The 20,183-nt window shown below is 42.3% G+C and overlaps 1 protein-coding gene across 16 annotated transcripts in view; it reads left to right on the forward strand.

Annotated features, from left to right (window-relative positions):
- Positions 1–20,183, forward strand: part of tenm2a (teneurin transmembrane protein 2a) — a 186,028-nt gene that overhangs the window by 158,189 nt on the left and 7,656 nt on the right. For 13 of the 16 annotated variants that reach the window (XM_058063578.2, XM_058063577.2, XM_058063582.2 and 10 more), the window contains 15 exons: positions 1,122–1,307; positions 2,102–2,128; positions 6,066–6,212; positions 6,433–6,643; positions 8,914–9,033; positions 10,455–10,716; positions 11,001–11,268; positions 12,257–12,400; positions 12,665–12,914; positions 13,018–13,038; positions 13,159–13,388; positions 14,952–15,106; positions 16,257–16,358; positions 16,686–17,503; positions 17,988–18,163. In XM_058063578.2, coding sequence (XP_057919561.2) covers positions 1,122–1,307; positions 2,102–2,128; positions 6,066–6,212; positions 6,433–6,643; positions 8,914–9,033; positions 10,455–10,716; positions 11,001–11,268; positions 12,257–12,400; positions 12,665–12,914; positions 13,018–13,038; positions 13,159–13,388; positions 14,952–15,106; positions 16,257–16,358; positions 16,686–17,503; positions 17,988–18,163 — 3,117 coding nt within the window. The remainder of the gene's footprint in view (positions 1–1,121; positions 1,308–2,101; positions 2,129–6,065; positions 6,213–6,432; positions 6,644–8,913; positions 9,034–10,454; positions 10,717–11,000; positions 11,269–12,256; positions 12,401–12,664; positions 12,915–13,017; positions 13,039–13,158; positions 13,389–14,951; positions 15,107–16,256; positions 16,359–16,685; positions 17,504–17,987; positions 18,164–20,183) is intronic. The other 3 variants (XM_058063583.2, XM_058063584.2, XM_058063589.2) reach the window with 1 other exon arrangement.

The following is a 20,183-nucleotide window of genomic DNA, read 5'->3' on the forward strand; positions in this document are numbered from 1 at the left end:
TTGTTGGCAAAGATTAAAGAAAGTTCATTAACCAATGGCTTCCATGGCTGCCATGAGCTTGGGAGCTACACCATGTGTGTTTTGCCAGGAAGGCGAGATGTTGCCAGGCCATGGAGGAGCATGACCAAGCTCTGCCTTCATGGTTCTGTCATTGGTCAGCGGTTGGGTTGCAGTGTGGAGGGGTTCACACAGCTTTCAGTCTGGCATTGCACAGCATCACTTCTGCACAATCGGAGGTGGAACTCAACTCCTGCTCGCTTGTGCAGTAGCTCTTTCACCTTTGTCAAGCACAATAAATGTATGACACAAGAAGAACTTCCTGTTGCTTTGTCAACAAAGATTTCTGCTACATGAGGTGTGTTATGAAGCACAGTTGGTTGCCAAAATACTATTCTTAATGAAGTGAGACAACTACTTAACCTTTTATATTCCAATACAGCATCACTGACTTTCATTTCTGCTGCTAACTTGACCAATTAGTAACATACTGAAATAGGATATGTGCACACTGACACTGTTACGATAAATGCATCTAGATGAAAAAAAGAAGTACCTACTGCATACACATCAGGCACTGTTTACATTCAATAACTCAATAAAAATACTACTATTCTTCCCAGCAGGGCATCGGCATTCATTATGAGTGCAGCAATGCTTGACTTTAATAAAAACAACATACTTCCCCTCAGCAGCATCCCTCAGTAAATGTGTATCAAAACATCTGTGCATACTGCATCCCCGACTCCACGGGGGTCTCAGACACATAATCAACGTTGTCACATCTCTCCACACGCCTCTGCCTCCAAATAGCCACTTTAATGGAGGCACAGGGATTATGTATATATCCATTTGTCTACACAATCACTCATTTTAATTGAATCAGCATTACTCTCTATCTTATATGTTATTAACCACCTTTCTAATCTGGATTGTAGTCTACAATAGTATTGTAGTATACAATCCAAGTATTTGTAAATATTTAGTAAATTGTTTGTGATTACGAGTAACAAATTACTTGAAAAAGTAATTAGTTATAGATATTAGAACTATAACGCTTTGTTTTTTGGGGGCTACTGAGAGCATCAAATGCTAGAAACTCAATATCTATCCTCTTCCTGCAGAGGTGTGTTCTGTGGACTGCGGGACGCATGGAGTGTGTATGGGTGGAGCTTGTCGCTGCGAGGAAGGCTGGACCGGAGCAGGCTGTGACCAGCGTGTGTGCAACCCGCTCTGCATCAAACATGGAACCTGCAAGGATGGCAAGTGTCAGTGTCACCAGGGTTGGAATGGAGAGCACTGCACTATTGGTGAGAGCACTTCACGGTTTCTCGGCGTGCGTGTGCGCGTGCGTGTGCGTGTGCATGTGTATGTGGGGGTGTGCACTGAAACAGCAGCACCCAGTCAGTCCATTCCAACTCCCAACTTTGTGTAACAAATTTGGCTAAAGGAAGTTGAGGAAGCTCAAGAAGGGTGCTGATGTAAAATGTGGGGTGGTTCACAAAGCAGAAGGATGTAGCTGTTTTATAACCACCAACCCCGGGAGGCCTTTCAAACTCCAGGGACGTTTGATAAAAGGTGAAACTTTTCACCTCACTGGTTTCTGTGTGTGTGCGTGTGTGTGTGTGTTTTCCCATGTCGATCTATCACTGTCTCATACCGACATCACTGTCACTTTGGATGGATGAGTGTCAGATTTTCTGGATTCACCCACAGTGCTTTTAGTCACAATGTCTCATTTTCCTGTCACCGCAAGTACTGTGATTGCAATCTGATACACACACATAAACCCAACACTTATATCGGCTCACACACAACCCACTCTGACACATACATAAGCACAGGGGAATTGCAGTTTATGATCTCCCCATTTCCCCCCATCAGAAAGTAGGGCAGCTTTGACTGCGCCATCAGCCCGAGATGAAAGAATTGTCAGGCCTCCGCCTGGCGTGATGCAAACTTCACCAGCAGCAGACACTCTCAGCTTATCTCAGCTTGCCTGTTGTTCATTTCAGCTCTGCATGATGTTGCTTGCATTTATTTATTTATTTGATTTCCAATTCTCCCCATCTCTTACCTTTTTGCACGTTTTCTCCCACTGCAGACCATGGGAGCATGGTTGACAAAGCAGGTACCGTATTTTGACTCTGGTGTTTTCTTCATTAGCCTGTGATGGTAGTAGCCAGCTGCTGCATTTGTGGGTTCTTGGCCCGGCTTGGCTCTGTAGACTCTGTTGTGCTATCTGTATGTAGATTAGGACGCGAACCTCAATGATAACTCCCTACATGTAGTGCATTCCCTTTTTTCAGTGCACTACATCAGGAGTCAGGTGTCATTGAGTCCTGATGTGGGGATCAGTAGATCCGAGTGTGGTATCGGCCGTGTGGAGGCGCTGTGCTGTGAAAGTATGTGCATGCATGTGAGCGTGTTCTTCATTTAACACACAAACACACGTATCTGTAATACCTAGCTGTGGTATTCTAGTCTTGTAATACTTGAAGTCTTGCTGTTTCACAGAAGAAGAAAATTATTTTGAAAGCCGTAATAACTTTTGAGGTAATTGGAACTTTTCGTAGGTTTTTGATGCAAAAATTAAAGAGCTGTGAATGTGCGTGTGCCTTTGTGTTTGGATATTTGTGGCACCTTTCATGGCCATGGTAGAGTGGTTAACACGTGTTTTTTATAAGCAACAAAGTGGGTGTGTATGACACGTTCTCCGAACATGCAGAGATCTATACAAGAATCTTCTCTTCTATGTATACTTGTTAGTCATAGGTGAAATGGAAATTTTATGGTTGTAGTTATATGACGAAGGTACAGTATCGTGATGATAACATACATTATTATTAGGTATTGGCTTACATTTGATCTTCTCTTGAGTGATGATTTAATCCTCGAAAAAGGACACAAAAGTGGTTCTATTGGGTGGACTCTGCTGTTGCATCCTGTAAAATGATTCTTGGAAAATGCGCACACAGATAATACCAATCAAGTACAGGTCTTAATAATAATATATTGTGAACTTCTATGCACTATTGTGCATGGTTTTATTTGCTAATTTAAAAAATGTATTTAACATTATTTAGTTCTTTTTTTTACATGTTTTAATAGTGTGAACACTGTAAAAAAAATGCAAGTTTTGATTGCACTTCACTTTTAAATTTTAATTTAAATTCCCTTGTTAGTCCGCAAGTTCGGAGAATGTGCCATATGTATATGAGCAAGATACCGTAGGCAGCAGCAGGCCTATTAATAAAGTTCTTTCAAAAAAAAAAAAGAAATCAAATTCATGCAGCATTTTTTCTCAAGTGTTTGGATAGCTGTCACAATTCTAAAAAAGAATAGCTGCAAGGCAAACGTCAGGATGACAGCCCAGCAGCTAACCCTGTGTCGGGTTTAGTGCAGATTGCGTGGCAGTACAGGTCCCTGGAGCACTGTTGAGAGGGTCCTCTCACCTTCGGCGTTTAATGGAAAAGCTCTTACGAACAGCCAGTCCAGGAAAGAAAAGTTAAGGACCTGGGTTAAAGAGGTAGCGGGAATAAAGTGAAACAAATGGAGCAAAGGGGAGACAGTTCAACAACGAGGTAAAGGAAGACATGAAATCCTATTACCAATAAAAATGAGATAAAATGGGAATCTGCAATGATATCTGATCCACCTTTATGCAGTAATCCTGAAATTATACTTACGACCTTTAGCGTGTGACCTTTAGAAAAGGTGAGGCTGAACAAAGTGAATGGTTGAAGCGTTTCCTTTAATGTCAACTTTAACTTTCTTTTATGCACTTTGTTGTCATTCATTCTGTCTGTCTCAACGCCCCCCCTCCCATTCATTTGTCGTCCTTTGGCCACACACACACACACACACACACACACACACACACTGCAACCCACAAAAGTGTGACTGCCAACCCATACCCCAAAGCAATTTCTTCTACTTTTTAAGGGGATTTCAGTGTCTAACTTTGTTAGTGAGGAGTTAATACTTTCCGAAAATCCCACTTCATTGTAGTTAGTATGCCTGGCCAGGCCAATCAATCCCCACTATGGATTCATCGTTTCATAAGTATCACTGCTTTAAATGGAAACTATATTTAATAGGCACTCACTGCTAACTGCCTTTGTTCTTAGAGTTCAATGCAGAGGAACAATGTATTTCAGTCTGATTGTTAATACAGAGTCATGAGTGGTCCGCCGATGCAGAAAGTGGAAATAATTAAAGATAAAAAAAAAGAAAAACAACCCTTCTTTTGATTGCTCTGGCTGAGCTCAAATGTGTCATTAACCAACCTCTTCCTAGCCTCGCCGTCCTTCTATAGCATTATGTCTTGTTTAAACAGGACGAGACATCGTCTTTCTCAAAGCCCTTTGTTGACTTTTTCTCATCTGCTCGTGGTTCAGACGATGATAGAATGCCAATCTTGGAGAGATGCTTGTTAATGCAGCTGCTGCCGTCGGTTAGATTACACTATTTATATTCATAATGCATGGCTTTATTGATGCGGCGATTTGGTAGAGGGCAAAACCCTATAGTGCAATTTGAGTGAAAATATGTTCATTAATCTACAGAGCAAGACTCGGTGAAAAGCATTTCATTTTGATAATCTGTCATTGGGTTCTCACTCCATGTCGGCATACTGTTTGAGCTCATATCTACAGTGTGTTTCCAGTGTTTACTGAGGAAATGACTGTGATAAGTTTGTGACCCTTTTTGCTGCTGGAGAAATCATTGTCATTGACTGTCATGGTGTCTTTCCCCTCTGCCTGAAAGATTATAATACGACTCGTTTCAGTTTGAGCTAGAAAGCTGCGTTTTTACATTAAAGTGCTTCATTATGCAAACATAACATACGTCCATTTTATTTTTTAGTCCAAATATACTTCTGGAACCACGCAATTTTTTACTTAAGACATAATGTAAATCAAGTTAATCCACTGCTCACTTGAACCTTATTGTAACCTTCAGCAGCAGGTACAGCCATCATACTGTGCTGCGAGTTATTTCTCAACTTGTTTATCAAAGTTCTGCTACTAACAACTTTCCTCGACTTATTTTGCAGCCATAATTAAAAAAAAAACAAAATCACACAGAACACTCAGAAATGTGCAGTGCGCTTGAATGCCTCATCAGCACTTATTAGATACAGCTTATTAGATGGAAGAAAGAAGACGTAGTTATTCATCGCTCTTTATATGTGTTCTGTGAACAAACTACAAAAGCACTTGAAGAATGCAGACCTGCACCAAGCACCATAGTTCCCCCAATGTTGTGAAAGATACCAAAATAATAATTCATCAGGGTTTGATATATTGTACAACCTGTTGGAAACATGTCTTGTATTTTTTTTCAAGTGCTCTGACCATCTCACAATGCTAAAAAATCCTCAAAGGGGACCTATTATGTTTTTCCCCGCATGAGAACCAAGGTTCCACTGTATTTCATAACAAATTAATTTAAAATTTTAATATGCAAGGACACATAAAATATAGTGGTGCTTGTTGATGTTGCCCCCCCCATCCCTTAGATTCCATTATTCATGGTGAGACACCCAGTATTGAATTATGCAAAATCCTTATTACTTGAATGTCTGATTTTCACTCAATCTTGTTAAGCTGATGATAGCTTGGGTCAAAGTGAATGTTTAGCAGACGACAACCATTTATGCATATACAGATGCGTACACATGCTCACAGTTAATTGAATACACTCCCATCTGAAAGCATTACTCTCAGGCCACCCAAATCCAATTACATGCACTAATTCATGATGTAAGTGAGGGAGAGATTGGCAGAAAGACAGCAGCTTCAGATACATAGGTAAATGAGCATCAAAGCTGGCCTACTGAAGTAAATTGATTATTGGACATTCAATGCATACACTATGGTTTTCTGGATAGGTGCAACTCATTACTTCATCATAATATAAGCATATACAGTATGTGTGTATGTCCAATGTGTGCAAGGCTGCATTATTTAGCAAGATAAACAATAACATTTTTTTTTACAAAGCATCAACTGTGCCTCTTTTCCATCCTACCCCTCTCTCATCTTACCCCTTTCCTCACTCAGATGGCTGCCCTAACCTATGTAATGGGAATGGCCAGTGCACCATGGGCCAGCAGAGTTGGCATTGTGAATGTCAGACTGGTTGGAGGGGCCCCGGGTGCAGTGTTGCCATGGAGACCTCCTGCGCTGACAATAAGGACAATGAAGGAGGTGAACTGGGGCAAGCAGATGATGGATATTTATAAAAGATGCAGGGATGGCTGGAGATTGGCAATTGCAAAATTTGCTTGGGAAAGTAAATAATATACTAAGTAATATCAGTAAGATCTTTTACTGTCTTTTATTATTGTTTAGATGAGTTAATTGCTTAGATGAATTATTTGCAGTGCCAAATTCATTCATCAGTATCTTTCTCGCCTTTCTCTCTCAGACGGACTAACAGACTGCATGGACCCAGACTGCTGCATTCAAAGTCCTTGTCAGAACAGTCCGTTGTGTCGAGGCTCCAGGGACCCTCTGCAAGTCATACAACAGATCCCCTCCTCCCAGACCCGCGTCCACTCCTTCTACGACCGTGTTAAAATGCTTGTATCACGGGATGGCACCCATGTCATACCTGGGGAAAACCCATTCAACTCCAGGTAAGGTGCAAGTGAAAAGCTGGACTGTCAAAACACTTCGACGTTACCCTCTAATGCTCCCTTTTTATGATGTAGATATAAATAAATAGAAGCACACACTTTTGAAAGTGTAATTTTATATTACCCATGAGTACAGTTGTTTCTGAAAAACATGTTTTGATTTGTATGCCAGTAAATACATGTGTATGCACCTTCTTTTATGCAGGACTCAGAAGATACAGTATATTTCATTGGTAGTTTTTGAAGTGAAACCACTACAACAAAACATATAGCAAGGGTTACTATCATACAGTTCACACTATGTGAAATGCGTTCATAATTATTTGGACACTGGGTTGCAGGGGCAGCAGACTGGATAAGATAAAACAGTTCTGCAACAACATCCGCTCATCCCAGAGACCCAAAGGCATTCCCAGGGCAGTTGAGCCATGTAATCGCTTCAACTCAGTCTCCAGCCTTGGGATTCTAATCAGATGCCAGCACCACTCCAAATGGTACCTCCTGGTGCAAAGTGTCAGTAATTCAACTCTGAGCTTCTTACAGAGAAGTCGGAATTCTAACACAGAGTTCAGCCACCCCGATAAGGAAGTAACGTAGAGTTGGTTGTAGACATACTGTCATTCTTTGGTCACACCTCATAGTCCTGATCTAAGATAGGTAGAGTGGTAGATGCTGGTCATTTGAAATGGATCATGTTGTCATGGCTTGGAAAAATGCCGCCTCCGACTGTGAGCCAGGACGACCCAGCAGCTTGCAAAGTATCGTACTATCGCTAGTTGCTAGAGGCAACATAACGGAAGAGAAATAAGCAGTTGTTGAACTATGTTGATACTGTGATTTGTCTGTCCTACTAACCATGATCATTCATTAGTGGTGCATACTTATACAGCTTATATGTGTGTTATAAATAGACATTTTAATGGGTAGACCAATTACTTATGGATGTTCACTGCTCGGCATGGAACATAACATAAACGTGGATCCACTGGAAATAAAAACACTGCAAGAAATAAGAGAAACAGAAATAAGGGGTTGGAGAGTTTAGTTCTGAGTTCTAAACTTCCATTGCATCATGCGCATTCACAAGAAAGAGCTCATCACAACTTCACTTGTGATGTGCTTTGTGTTTGCCTCTTTCTATTCCTCTTATTCCTTGGAGGCCACAATTCCATGCTGATCAAGAAACAATCAGATGCGTGTCTAGCGCATAACAAAATAAGCAAAAGAGTGCCTGTGAATAATTTCAGGGCATTGAATCGATCGCAATGGGACTGTTCAGGTTGTCTTTGAAGACGTTTTGCCTTTCATCCGAGCAGGCTTCATCAGCTCATGCTCAGTGACGAGACAGGACAGCTCTAGTCTACGTACCTAGCCAGTCATGGATGAAACATCATGGCGAGGCTTTCTCAAAGACAACTTGCACAGTCCTGTTGGACTTGCAAAACAGTGGTACGGTATTTATTGCTGATTTTGGAACCCTTTCAATGTTTCAACAGAAAAGCAAAAATATGTGCATCATTAAAAACGACCACAACAAACTGGCAGAAATGTGGCCAATGATATATTTTGAGTATCCCGAACAGCTCAATTGCCAAGAGCACAGGAAGTATGTGTTCTTTAGTACCATTTTGTCCATGGATATTACAACTGATGAAAAAGGACAAATGACCTTCGTGAAGACACCAACTGGAAGTGTGTTTGATGGTCCACTGGGAATACGGACACAGCTCCCACTGTGGATACAGGAAATGGATGACTCCAAGTAACATTCTCCCATGTGTAGAATATATGTACAATACCGCCTTCTTTAGAGGGTTTGACAATGATATAGTGAAGCTCCAAGAAAAACCCGACTTCAAATTCATCCTCACAAATTGCGATTTTCACAGAGACAAAAGCAGAGTAGGTCAGGAGCCTCTGTAGATTTTAAAATTCTCTGAAGCAATGCCAACGCCCGTGCTCATTCGTTTTGGTCACATGCATACTTTTACAATTGCATTAAATAACTTGGAACCCAGGCAGATTTATTGTACAGTAAATCCAGACATATTCATCAGCAACGTCATGGTGTGTTTACGAGATTGATAGGAACTAATCTAGATGGCGGGGGCTACTGATTGTGGCTAATTAATAAGTGGTTGAAGACCAGTGGCATGAATGAAAGGGCAAATGAAATGATTGAAAGACGGAGTAATTCATCAAACCAGATGATAAATGGTTTGTCTGGTAGCATAATTACCACTCTCCCACTCTCTTTTGTCTTTTTCCAGTTTGGCATCCCTTATCCGGGGTCAGGTGTTGACGACTGACGGAACTCCTCTGGTGGGGGTGAACGTGTCTTTTGTCAACTATCCCCACTATGGATACACGCTGACTCGGCAAGATGGAATGTATGTACACCAGATACCTGCCAATGATTGCTGAAACTACCTCACCAGATGACGTTTCATTATTGGATCGTTTGTGCATTGTGGGAAAAAAAAAAGTGGGACTGCTTAGTGATACAGAATACATTTTTAGAACCATTCATACGGTATGGAATATCAAATAATAACAATTTAGAGTTGATTTATCACTACTTATATCATTGACAAAATGTTATTGTCGTTTCATCAAGAGAATTATGTTTATTCCAGCGACCTTCAACCTAGTTTAGGGTGCCATTTCTTTCTTATGAAAATTCTTACGCATCCAAGTCATTGTATTCTCAGCGTATTGACTCGATCTTCATCAGTTCATCAGCCTCCATCAGTTCATGCTCAAAGACAGTCAAGTCTGACTCCTAGATAGGAGTAACTAGACCTATCCTTGGTAGGACTCGTTTTACTAGAGCTGTCATATGAAGATTTTGAGCATGAACTGATGATGTCTGCTCTGATGAGAATTAAACATCTTCTAAGACATGCTGTTGCGATTGATTCAATATCCTGAGAAGATGCTTTTTTTAATTTTTTTTATTTTCTTTTAACCTTCTGGTTATTTTACTGTTAACATTGTTAATAATTTGTTAACTCCCATAGCAGGTCTTTTGTTCTTTCTTTGCAGAAATTACACTTTCCAGTGGGAAATGTCAGGGGTCACAGGGGTTGTCCAGTTCTTTACTTACCAATTAAATTGGATTTAAGTCAGGCTGCGAGCCAATGAATCAAATTTGGATTCCCTGGCTCCTTACACTGACTTCCGCTCATTAAATGTGCAAATTCTTATTTTCTTATCTCAGGACTTTTAAGCATTGTTCTCCTTCCCTGCAGTTTTATCAGCACTTTCTTTGCAGCGTATTTCTTTCAGTTTGATCAAACTGATACAGAAACATCTGAACTTGTGCTAACATAATGACAGCTGACATTGGCTTTCAGGGGCGGTTTCATAGACTTCAGTGAATGTGTTCTGGTGTGTGTGCCTTGACCTTGGCCTTCCTTGATGAACGTTATTTTCTTGCAGTTGATAGCGGCAGAGAGACTGAGTCACCTATTCACAGCAATTCCAGAAACAGGCCTCATGCTGTTTATCATGAGGATACAAATTTGTCACTTTTTAATGAACCCACAGGAGGCAGAACTGGTGCTAAAACAATGAGAAATATGTGATGTGCCGAAAGAACTTTGCTTTAACGTTTCAGACTTTAAACCGATGTCTAGAAGGGATTGGTATTTCAGGTGTTTTTATTGTTGAATTATTCCTAAAGCAGCTGTGTAAATGTTGTATAAGAAGAAGAGAAGCAGTAACCGTGTGTGAGTCGATGTACCATCCATCTTCTGCAGCAGTCCGCATCTGTGCCTCATTCACCTCCTCTCCTTGCAAACCTCTCCAGGTTTGACCTGATAGCTAACGGTGGTGCATCATTGACTCTACGATTCGAACGTGCCCCGTTCCTGAGCCAGGAGCACACCGTGTGGCTGCCATGGAGCCAGTTTTATGCTATGGACACTGTGGTGCTTAAGACAGAAGAGAACACAATCCCTGGCTGTGACCTGAGTGGCTTCGTCAGGCCTGATCCTCTTGTGATTGCATCCCCTCTCTCCTCCTTCTTCAGCTCCAAGCCAGGGGAGAAACCCATCATACCAGAGACACAGGTGCAGTACCACTGACCCCTGGCAGCCGGCTAATCCTCCTTCTGGTTCCCTTGCTTTCTACCTGATTTTCTTTACGTCTGTCTTTTATGGCTCTCTTTCTACTTTTGCTTCAATAGATTCCCTTCACTTTCCTCCTTCTTTCGTTCCCTCTTTCTCTATTTCCTTATATTTTTCCCTGCTTCTATCCTTCAGCTGTCAGTGGAAGCGTGACCTTCATTATTCCACCCACTATTTAATCCCCCCCTAATCCTTTTCTCCTGTCATCTCTTCCTTTTGTCTTCCAGGTGCTGCATGAGCAGATCGAGGTACCTGGCACTAGTCTAAAGCTGTGCTACCTGAGTTCCAGGACACAGGGTTACCGCTCCCTGCTCAAGGTGACCATGACCCCTGCCGTGGTTTCCATGGGTCTATTGAAGGTTCACATGATGGTCGCAGTGGAGGGCCACCTCTTTCAGAAGTGGTTTCATGCATCGCCCAATTTGGCTTTCACTTACATCTGGGATAAGACTGATGCATATGGACAGAGGGTCTACGGGCTGTCTGAGGCTGTTGGTGAGTTTGAGATGAAATGAATTCTCGTTTCAAAGGCTGTTTTTTTTCTGTACTTACTGAGAAGATGAGAAACTTTAGCAGTAATAGAGCATGGGGTATGAGAGGGTGAGAGAGTTCTAATTAGGAAGCCTGAAGGAGAGATTATACACTAGAAATCCAGCCTCAATCCACTACGCAGTATAGCCACAGTTAAGTGCTTTTTTTCATATGTCTATTTTTCACTGAGACTGCATTTGGTTCACTCAGCCAGCCGGAACTTCAGTGAAGGGTTATTAGGCATCAGGGTGAGTTAGCAGTTAACTATTGGGGCAGCACACAGAGCACCCAGTGGTATTACATTCTGCTGCCACAGTCACTTGTCAGAAAGAAGACACACACATGGACATCAGGGGCATCAGCGTGGGCTGACATCTTTAGAGCATACCATTTGGAAAGTCACTCTAACATTCCTAACTTTCTAAGAATGTCAGTACTTATTATCCATCTCCGAGACCTTGAGCGGAGGTATGTTGTTGTTCAGCAGTGAAGCTGAAGATGCTGGAAAGAACACTCTCACAAAGACTCCATTGGGAATTGTTTGCGTGTACACACAATTCATATGTGCACGTATATGCTCACACATACAATAACATGATCTTGGCATAACATTGTTGTCTCAATTTTATTCTTAGTGAATCAGATATCGATCCTTCGTTCGGATTCTTTTTAATAAACCCTGTGGAATTTTTAGGTGCAGCCTGTAGGTGTATAAAGATCCTCCAGGAAGTCATTTCCAATTAACACAAATTCTGATTGATTTAGCAGCATTTGAGAGTGTTACTAAGGTGTTAGTTCAGAGCAGGGTGCAGGTGCTAACTAGCTTTGCTTTGTGTCGCGCAATTCACGGCATAATTGAGCTTGGGAGGTGATTATCTGATCTATTCTTCATTGACCATCGCTGTTTCTTTGTCTCACCTATTCCTCCCTTTTCGCTCTTTCCAACACGCAGTCTCCGTAGGCTACGAGTATGAGTCATGTGCTAGTCTCATTCTGTGGGAGAAGAGAACCGCCATCCTCCAAGGCTACGAACTGGATCCCACCAATCTGGGAGGCTGGTCACTGGACAAGCACCATATACTCAATACGCGCAGTGGTAAATATGAAAACATTTGTGTCTTCAGACACCTTTGGTTTTATTCTGACTATATGGTTCTAGGAAGGGTTAGACCTGGGGTGTCCAAAATATGGCACGGTATTCACCAAAGTGACAGCATTGGGCCAGAAAAAGCTAAATCCTTTTGACCCCTTGCTTTAATCATCATAAAGGTTTATGGTTGTGCCACATACAGTATATGATTCAAGTGCTTTATTTCAATATGCAAGCATTGACGCATCCGTGCGTGATCTGCATGCGCAGGCATTCTTCACAAGGGAAGCGGAGAGAACATCTTTGTGACAGAGCAACCTCCAGTCATCACCAGCATCATGGGCAATGGTCGCAGACGCAGTATCTCCTGCCCCAGTTGTAATGGACTTGCGGACGGCAATAAGCTGCTGGCACCAGTTGCCTTGGCGATGGGCATTGACGGCAGCCTCTACGTAGGGGACCTCAACTTTGTGCGCAGGGTTTTCCCATCCTTGAACACTACTGGCATCTTGGAATTGAGGTAAAGCATCACATGAGTCAGGGTGGGAAGATGGATTTGGAAAGAATGGGATGGATTTAAACACCACATTTGTTTTGTTGTGTTTTTTTTTAATCTCTTGAAGGAACAAAGATTTCAGACACAGGTAAGATCAGTTTATCCATCATTTCTCCTAATTAATCATGAACATACATGAAGCCGTGAATGACGATATACAGTGAAGTTACTTATTCCTTGAGATAATCCTTTTTTTCTTCTCCCACAGTAACAATCCAACCCATAAGTATTTCCTGGCAGTAGATCCACTATCCGGGGCATTGTTCATCTCAGACACCAACTCCCGGCGAATTTACCGTGTTCGCTCGTTAACGGGTGGTCGTCTGCTGTCTGACAATGCTGAGGTCGTAGCTGGGACTGGAGAGCAGTGCCTGCCCTTTGATGAACGCTGCGGTGACGGCGGCAAAGCCACTGAAGCTACACTTATGAGCCCAAAAGGTGAGCAGCATGAAGGGAAGTGAAATGAGCCCAAGTGGAGCCAGCAAACTGTATATTTAGTCCTGATTACGGTTCCACTATTACATTCATTTATTCTGATTGATCTCATTCTTCAGATTTGTATGTAATCAAATGATGAATGAGGATAACTGCGGGTAATGGTTTTCATTATTTTCAATTTTGCAAAGCCGCTTTTTCTTGTAGTCTTTTTCGAGCTACATTTCAGTGCACAAAGCATGCAGATTATTGCTGCTTTATATTACCTTTGCAATGGAAGTTATATTGCCCTCCAAAAGTACTGGAACAGTGAGGTCAGGTCAACTTTTATTTCCAGATATTTACATCTGAATTGGATGCACAATCCGTAAGATAGCAGCTTTTATTTAAAACCACTATTTTTTTTTATTTGAGCAAAAATATTGAATAGCGGTGTCACAAGATCTTGTGATATTAAAATGTGGCAATATTTCTCATTCACAAAAATCTTGTGGGCACGAGGCCTGGGACAATAATAAATATATTAATTAACCACACAATGAATGAAAATGAAAAATTGGGACTGCAATTGCTGCAATTTTCCACATCATGAAAACCTACATGTCCCAAGTGGTTGTATTTTGTTGTGCTGATTCAAGATCAGATTTCATTTTACCAACTTTAAATGAAAAGATAATGAATTTACCCATTGATATCACCTGCAGGAAATTTATGTTAAAACCTCGGAGGAGGTCTGCTCTCTCCAAGTGCTCCAAGTGATGGAGACAAAAAGCAGGGCATAAATCAGGTTAACATTAAACTTAGTAATGGAATAATTTTAGTGGATTATTAGATTTATGAACACTGACACCAAACTGTCAAGGATGTCAAACTGTCATATTTCCCTACAGTGAAACAGAAAATCTTACATATATGGCAATGGGTGAGTGTGTTATGGATGATCGGAGAGCTTAAAGAAGACAATGATCCACTCTTACCTGTCACAACAACAGCCTGTACACCATACGCTCCCTCCCTCCCGATTGTTTGTTCTCTTTCTTTCGCCACCTCTGTTTCTCATTTGCTGTGTGCCCTTCGCTATGCCCCCATCTGTTCTTACATATCACAGTGTGCGTAGTTATTTTGGAGCACAGTTGCTTAGAACAAACACACCTGTCTGAATGTCTGCTGCCTTTTAGACTAGTAAGGCTGACACAGCACCACTTTGAAATTGAAGACAAAAAGCTAGAACAAATAGGAAAAAGAATGGTTGGGGAGAGGAAAAAAAAAACAGGAGGTGAGAGAACAGTCAGTGGCTTTTTTTTCTTGAAATTTCCTTGCAGTCTACATACTTTCTTTGGGAATAGCAACACCTCACATCCCCGTATGATGACTCATCCCAAAACTAACACTTACTAAAAGGTTACACGCCCCCGCCATCACTTGGTTCTCTCTTACTCAATGAGGAATGATGCTGTTCAGCAGTCCGGGTTCCGAGGTTTAATTGACTCAAGATGCCTTTCCCCGTTGTAAATTATAAGTAATGAGTCATCATTCACACCACTCTTCTTTTCCTGGCTTCTCCAGGTATTGCCGTGGATAAAAATGGGCTCATGTACTTTGTGGATGCCACTATGATCCGGAAGGTAGACCAAAACGGCATCATCTCCACTCTGCTGGGGGCCAACGATCTGACCGCTGTACGACCACTGAGCTGTGACACCAGCATGGATGTGAGCCAGGTAAGAGAGTTGCTCAGAAGTGGGGAAGATGTGAGTGGTGATGGCGTGATGGATGATGATCTTACAGCTTTGTGAGTGCTGAGCTATGACAATTGTGTGGCCTGCAGCCAGCCAGCAAGTGTGAGACGGGCTGATTTAGGGAGCTTTAAAGAGTCTGTGGATAAATGAATGGACGAAAAGAGAGTGAGAAGTGCAGTTACTTTAAAAAATGAAGAGGAAAACTTGGCATCTTTTCAAATTGTGTCTATTAGCATATACTGTAGATTATTTCATGTAAAGTCACTGATGGTCTGATCGTTGACTCCTCAGTCTTGGGTTCAGTCCGTGTCAGTTCAGTGTGAATGATAGCCTGTCTCTTTGGTGAAAATGTTAAGACCCGTTTAAGACCAAAACTGACTAATGTATTTATTGCAGACAACACTGAATAGACTGAATGGGGTTCAGTTTGGTATTCACACTGTCATGTTCTCTTGATAGTAAAGGCAAAAAAAAGCTTTTGCTGTTTCAATGTAGTCGGATTGTTGAGCTGCATAAGCAAGACTTCAAGTAAGTAAGTTTCATTTGAAACTTTAAAAAATATCCTGAGGGTTATAAAACATAAAAGTCGAGTGATAGACCCCAAAAAAATTCACCGACCTTGAGGCAGAGGCTGTCCTTCAAGACACGGGACCATCCTCGGCCCAAAGGAAGGTTGTTACTGGTGTCGAGTACAGATCAATAACCATCAGACGACATCTGTGAGGGAAAGGTTTTAATAACAAAAATTGTCTGCGAAAGCCTTGTCTCCTTCAGCACCACAAAATTGTTTGTTTTTCCAATTTGCATGACAGCACCAAACGTTTTATTGTTACTATATGTTACTAGCATGACAAGGAGATCCCACCTGACATGTTTACACACGGAACAGTGGAAGGGGCGCCATCATGATCTAGGGTTCTTTTTTCATCAACTGAACAATGGAGCTCCATGTTGTGCAGGGGCGTCAAAGGCCAGCTGACTGAAGGCCCTTGTCTGTGTTGTAAGAACTGCGATCATCAGGAGTATATGTGCCCTAGGATGGATGAGTCCATCTTTTGCCCAAAGTCAGCAGGATGAGCTGTAGAAAATGTATGGATGGATTACATGTAAAACGTTTGTGTCTGGCTGCTAGGTACGTCTGGAGTGGCCTACAGACTTAGCGGTGAATCCCATGGACAACTCTCTCTATGTCCTGGAGAACAACGTCATTCTACGCATTACTGAGAACCATCAGGTTTGTACTACATAAGATCCTTACAGTTTTATTTGGCAATAAAATGGTTTCATTTCAGTCGATCTGATGTTGAACAAAAGCCAGTCCACCTCTATATTGAATTTAGAAAGAAAAATTCCTGTGAAAAGTCAATCCTGTGATTAGTTTTTTGTGGAAAATGTTTTTGTAAAATGGCTTTTGTATAGTATTGCACGTAACAAACTAGAAAAAATTCACTATTTTCTGAATCCACAGTCTAAGCATCATGATCACTGTGGTTCTTATAGCCGTAAATTAACTACATTGTTGCTCTTCAGTTTGTGAATACATTTTGTTGTTTGTTGACAGGTGAGCATCATTGCAGGCCGGCCCATGCACTGCCAGGTTCCAGGTATTGACTACAGCCTCAGCAAGCTGGCAATCCATGCTGCCCTTGAGAGTGCTACAGCCATCGCTCTGTCCCACACGGGCATTCTCTACATCGCTGAGACAGATGAGAAGAAGATTAACCGTGTTCGACAGGTGAGCACTAATGGAGAGATCTCCCTCCTGGCTGGCGCTGCCTCCGACTGTGACTGCAAGAATGATGTCAACTGCAACTGCTTCTACGGAGACGACGGCTACGCTCCTGATGCCGGCTTGAACTCTCCTACCTCGCTGGCTGTATCCCCTGATGGGACGCTGTTCATCGCAGATCTCAACAACATACGCATCAGAGCTGTGCAAGCAAACCGGCCTGGACCTGCCGTCTCTAGTACAGGCTACAGTGGCTCTGGGGGCCCCCAATATGAGGTGGCATCACCCAGGGAACAGGAGCTGTATATCTTCAATGCCGAGGGACTTCACATCCAGACAGTCAGTCTTGTGACTGGAGAGCCACTTTATAACTTTACGTATGGTGCAGATGGAGAGTTGGCCAGTCTGATGGACAATTGCAATAATTCAGTCAAGGTGAGAAGGGAAGGCCTGGGCCAGGGAGGAGGAGCAGGCCTGCTGCGACTGGTTCTTCTGCCGGAGAATCAAGTGGTGACCTTGGGGCTGGATCCGAGCGGAGGTCTGCGTAGTGTGTCAGCTATGGGCCAAGAAGTGGCTCTGATGGGCTACAGCGGCAACACAGGCCTGCTCGCTACCAAAGCTGATGAGACTGGATGGACCACCTTTTACCAGTAAGTGTGGGATAGGTATTATTCTGTTGGGTCTAATCGGTCGGTTCTAGCTGCAGGGTGGGGGAGTGGTTAGCATGTTGGCCACACAGTCAGGAGATCGGTTTCAAATCTCCACTTGGTTTCCCCCCCACATTCCAAAAACATGTTGGGTTAATTGGCGACTCCAAATTGCCCAAGGGTATAAATGGTTGTTTGTCTATATGTGCCCTGCGATTGGCTGGCGACCAGTCCAGGGTGTACCCCGCCTCTCGCCCAAAGACAGCTGGGATAGGCTCCGCAACCCTAATGAGGATAAGCGGCCTAGAAAATGAATGGCTGGATGGAGTAGGTTCCACGTGCATTCCTTTTGCACTTTGCACAGTATTCTGCTGACCCCTGGTGGTAGGTTTTCAAACTCTAGGCAAATGCTTCTCTGTGTCCTTCTTTCTAACATTTTAGGCCAAGTGTGCCTCAACGACCATTCCTGACATGCCTTCTCTTCCAGGTATGACAGCGAGGGTCGCCTGACTAATGTGACGTATCCCACGGGCATGGTAACAAGTCTCCATCGTGAGATTGAACGTTCCATCACCATCGACATCGAGAGCTCGAGCAGAGATGACGATGTGACTGTCATCACCAACCTGTCTTCTGTAGAGGCCTCGTACACTGTGGTGCAAGGTAGGAAAAGATCCAGGTTGTGGACAATTAAGGGGTCATATATGCATCTCTCTTGTGGGCTTTACATGTTCTATCTGCAAAGACACGCATGTTAGGCTAATTAGACACACCCTATTGTCTATGAATGGTCTTTGTCTGCCCCGTGATTGACTGGCGACTAGTAACATCTGTGTACCCTCACACGAAGTCAGCTGGTATGGAAAACGAAATAACTGATTGTACGGTCAAGAGTGGTCATCAGCTTGAAGAATTTCAAATGTGCCATGATATTTGGAGATAAAATACTTACTTTAGTGTCATTTTTACTCACTTCAATGAAGTAGTTTATCTCTCTCTTCTCGTCTCATGGTGTAAAATTACCAATATGTGGCAGGTAATAACAGTCCATGCTTCCATATTTGAATATCTTCAGAGCGCCAATTTCATTAACTTGTGCGGAATTCTCATCTCAATCCTCATCTCACACAGGCACGGGCAGGAAGATACAAACACAGCTCTCAGGCAGTTCCCAATATCCCTTAGCTTATTTGGTCTGGTTAGAGCTGAAGAACAAGGAGAGTAATTGTCAATCCCCGTGCTGACCAATGTAAGTGTTGTACTGGCAAACAGTAGGCTATAAGGCTTGATGATCTCAGGGAGAATATGATGGAGCTGTCTTGTGATCCACCTGTGTTGTAAGAGGAGAGGGGGGAGACGCTGGCAGAGTTGTAAGTAATTTAAGGTTTCCACTACCCTGTGTGGGTTTTCAGCGCAAGTCTCTGCTGACATACTCACTTAACCATTTCCCATTCTTCCGCTCTTTCTCGTTGTCTTCATTAACTTCTGCGCTGTGAATTCTCCTCGGCCCACAAGGTCTCATTTCTCTCTCTTTCTCTCGCTCCCTCCCCTCTCGTTCCCTTGCTTCTGTTTTATTACGAGCTTGTTCAAGCAGACGTGCAGGGAAGATTTATCTAAAGGCTGTTGCTGCCAAGTCACTGAGAAAAAAAAGCATTTGCTTGTCTGTTTGAGGCATTGTTAAAATGTGCCTGGAGCTTTATTACAAATTGGCCTTATGGATTACTGTCATTTATGGTGGGGGTTTAAAAGGGAGGTGCCAGCTGATCCCCTCACCTTTTGTAAATGAAGAGAACAAGCTCCCCCTTTCAGATATTCTCGGCCCAAAACAATTTTATCTTCCTCTCAGTCACGTCGCTGTGATTAAGATGTGTGTTTTCAGTCTAGGGAGACAGACTTTAAGATCAGCATTAGGCGTGGGCTTATCTGATCCCGTTCTTGTACTTGTCAGTGATTCATTACACTGTGGAGATAAGGAGAGCTGCAGAGAGATGTCAGATTTCATTCATAATATGTTAGCAATATGGATCCAGTTTAGTTGGTAAACAAATACTGCATGTACCAGTATGATTTTATCACATGAAGATGCCATGTAATCATTTCTGTACAGTAGATCCCCCCGTTTTATTTATTAAGTTATATCGTCATCTGAGGAAAATGATGTATTAGTTAGTGCAACAATGGTGCATTCAAGAACCGCAAGACCAAGTGCGTCATCTCGACACTTGGGAAAAGCACATTATCCGTGAAGCATAAAGCATATAAATTGTGGGCAATGATATCATACTTTTGTATTGCCATGAGCATGAATGAAATGATTTAAGGAAAGGACAACCAAAGAGTTAAAGGAGCAGACATTGGCCAATGACAATCAACCCTAACTGATAATTGTTGCATCATCCTTTAACACAGTCTGGGCCAGATGGACCTCTGATTTATTCAGATTTCAAAATAGTTTTTCCCATAAGAAAATGAAAGCTTCCAATTTAACTGTTGCAGACAACGATAAATGTTAACACAATAAAGTGTGTTGTACACATAATAAAGATGATGAAAGATGATTCCCTGGCTGGAAATTGATGACAGTTTCTCAATTCTAAAAGAACCACTATACATTCTTCACAGAGACGGCCACCAACGCGTAGATGCTTTGTTTGGGACTTTGATTTCTGCTGTGCGATAACCT

Source organism: Doryrhamphus excisus, linkage group LG22 (assembly GCF_037039965.1).
Source record: "Doryrhamphus excisus strain RoL-2023G ecotype Guam linkage group LG22, RoL_Dexc_Guam_v1.1, whole genome shotgun sequence".
Lineage (NCBI taxonomy): Eukaryota > Metazoa > Chordata > Actinopteri > Syngnathiformes > Syngnathidae > Doryrhamphus > Doryrhamphus excisus.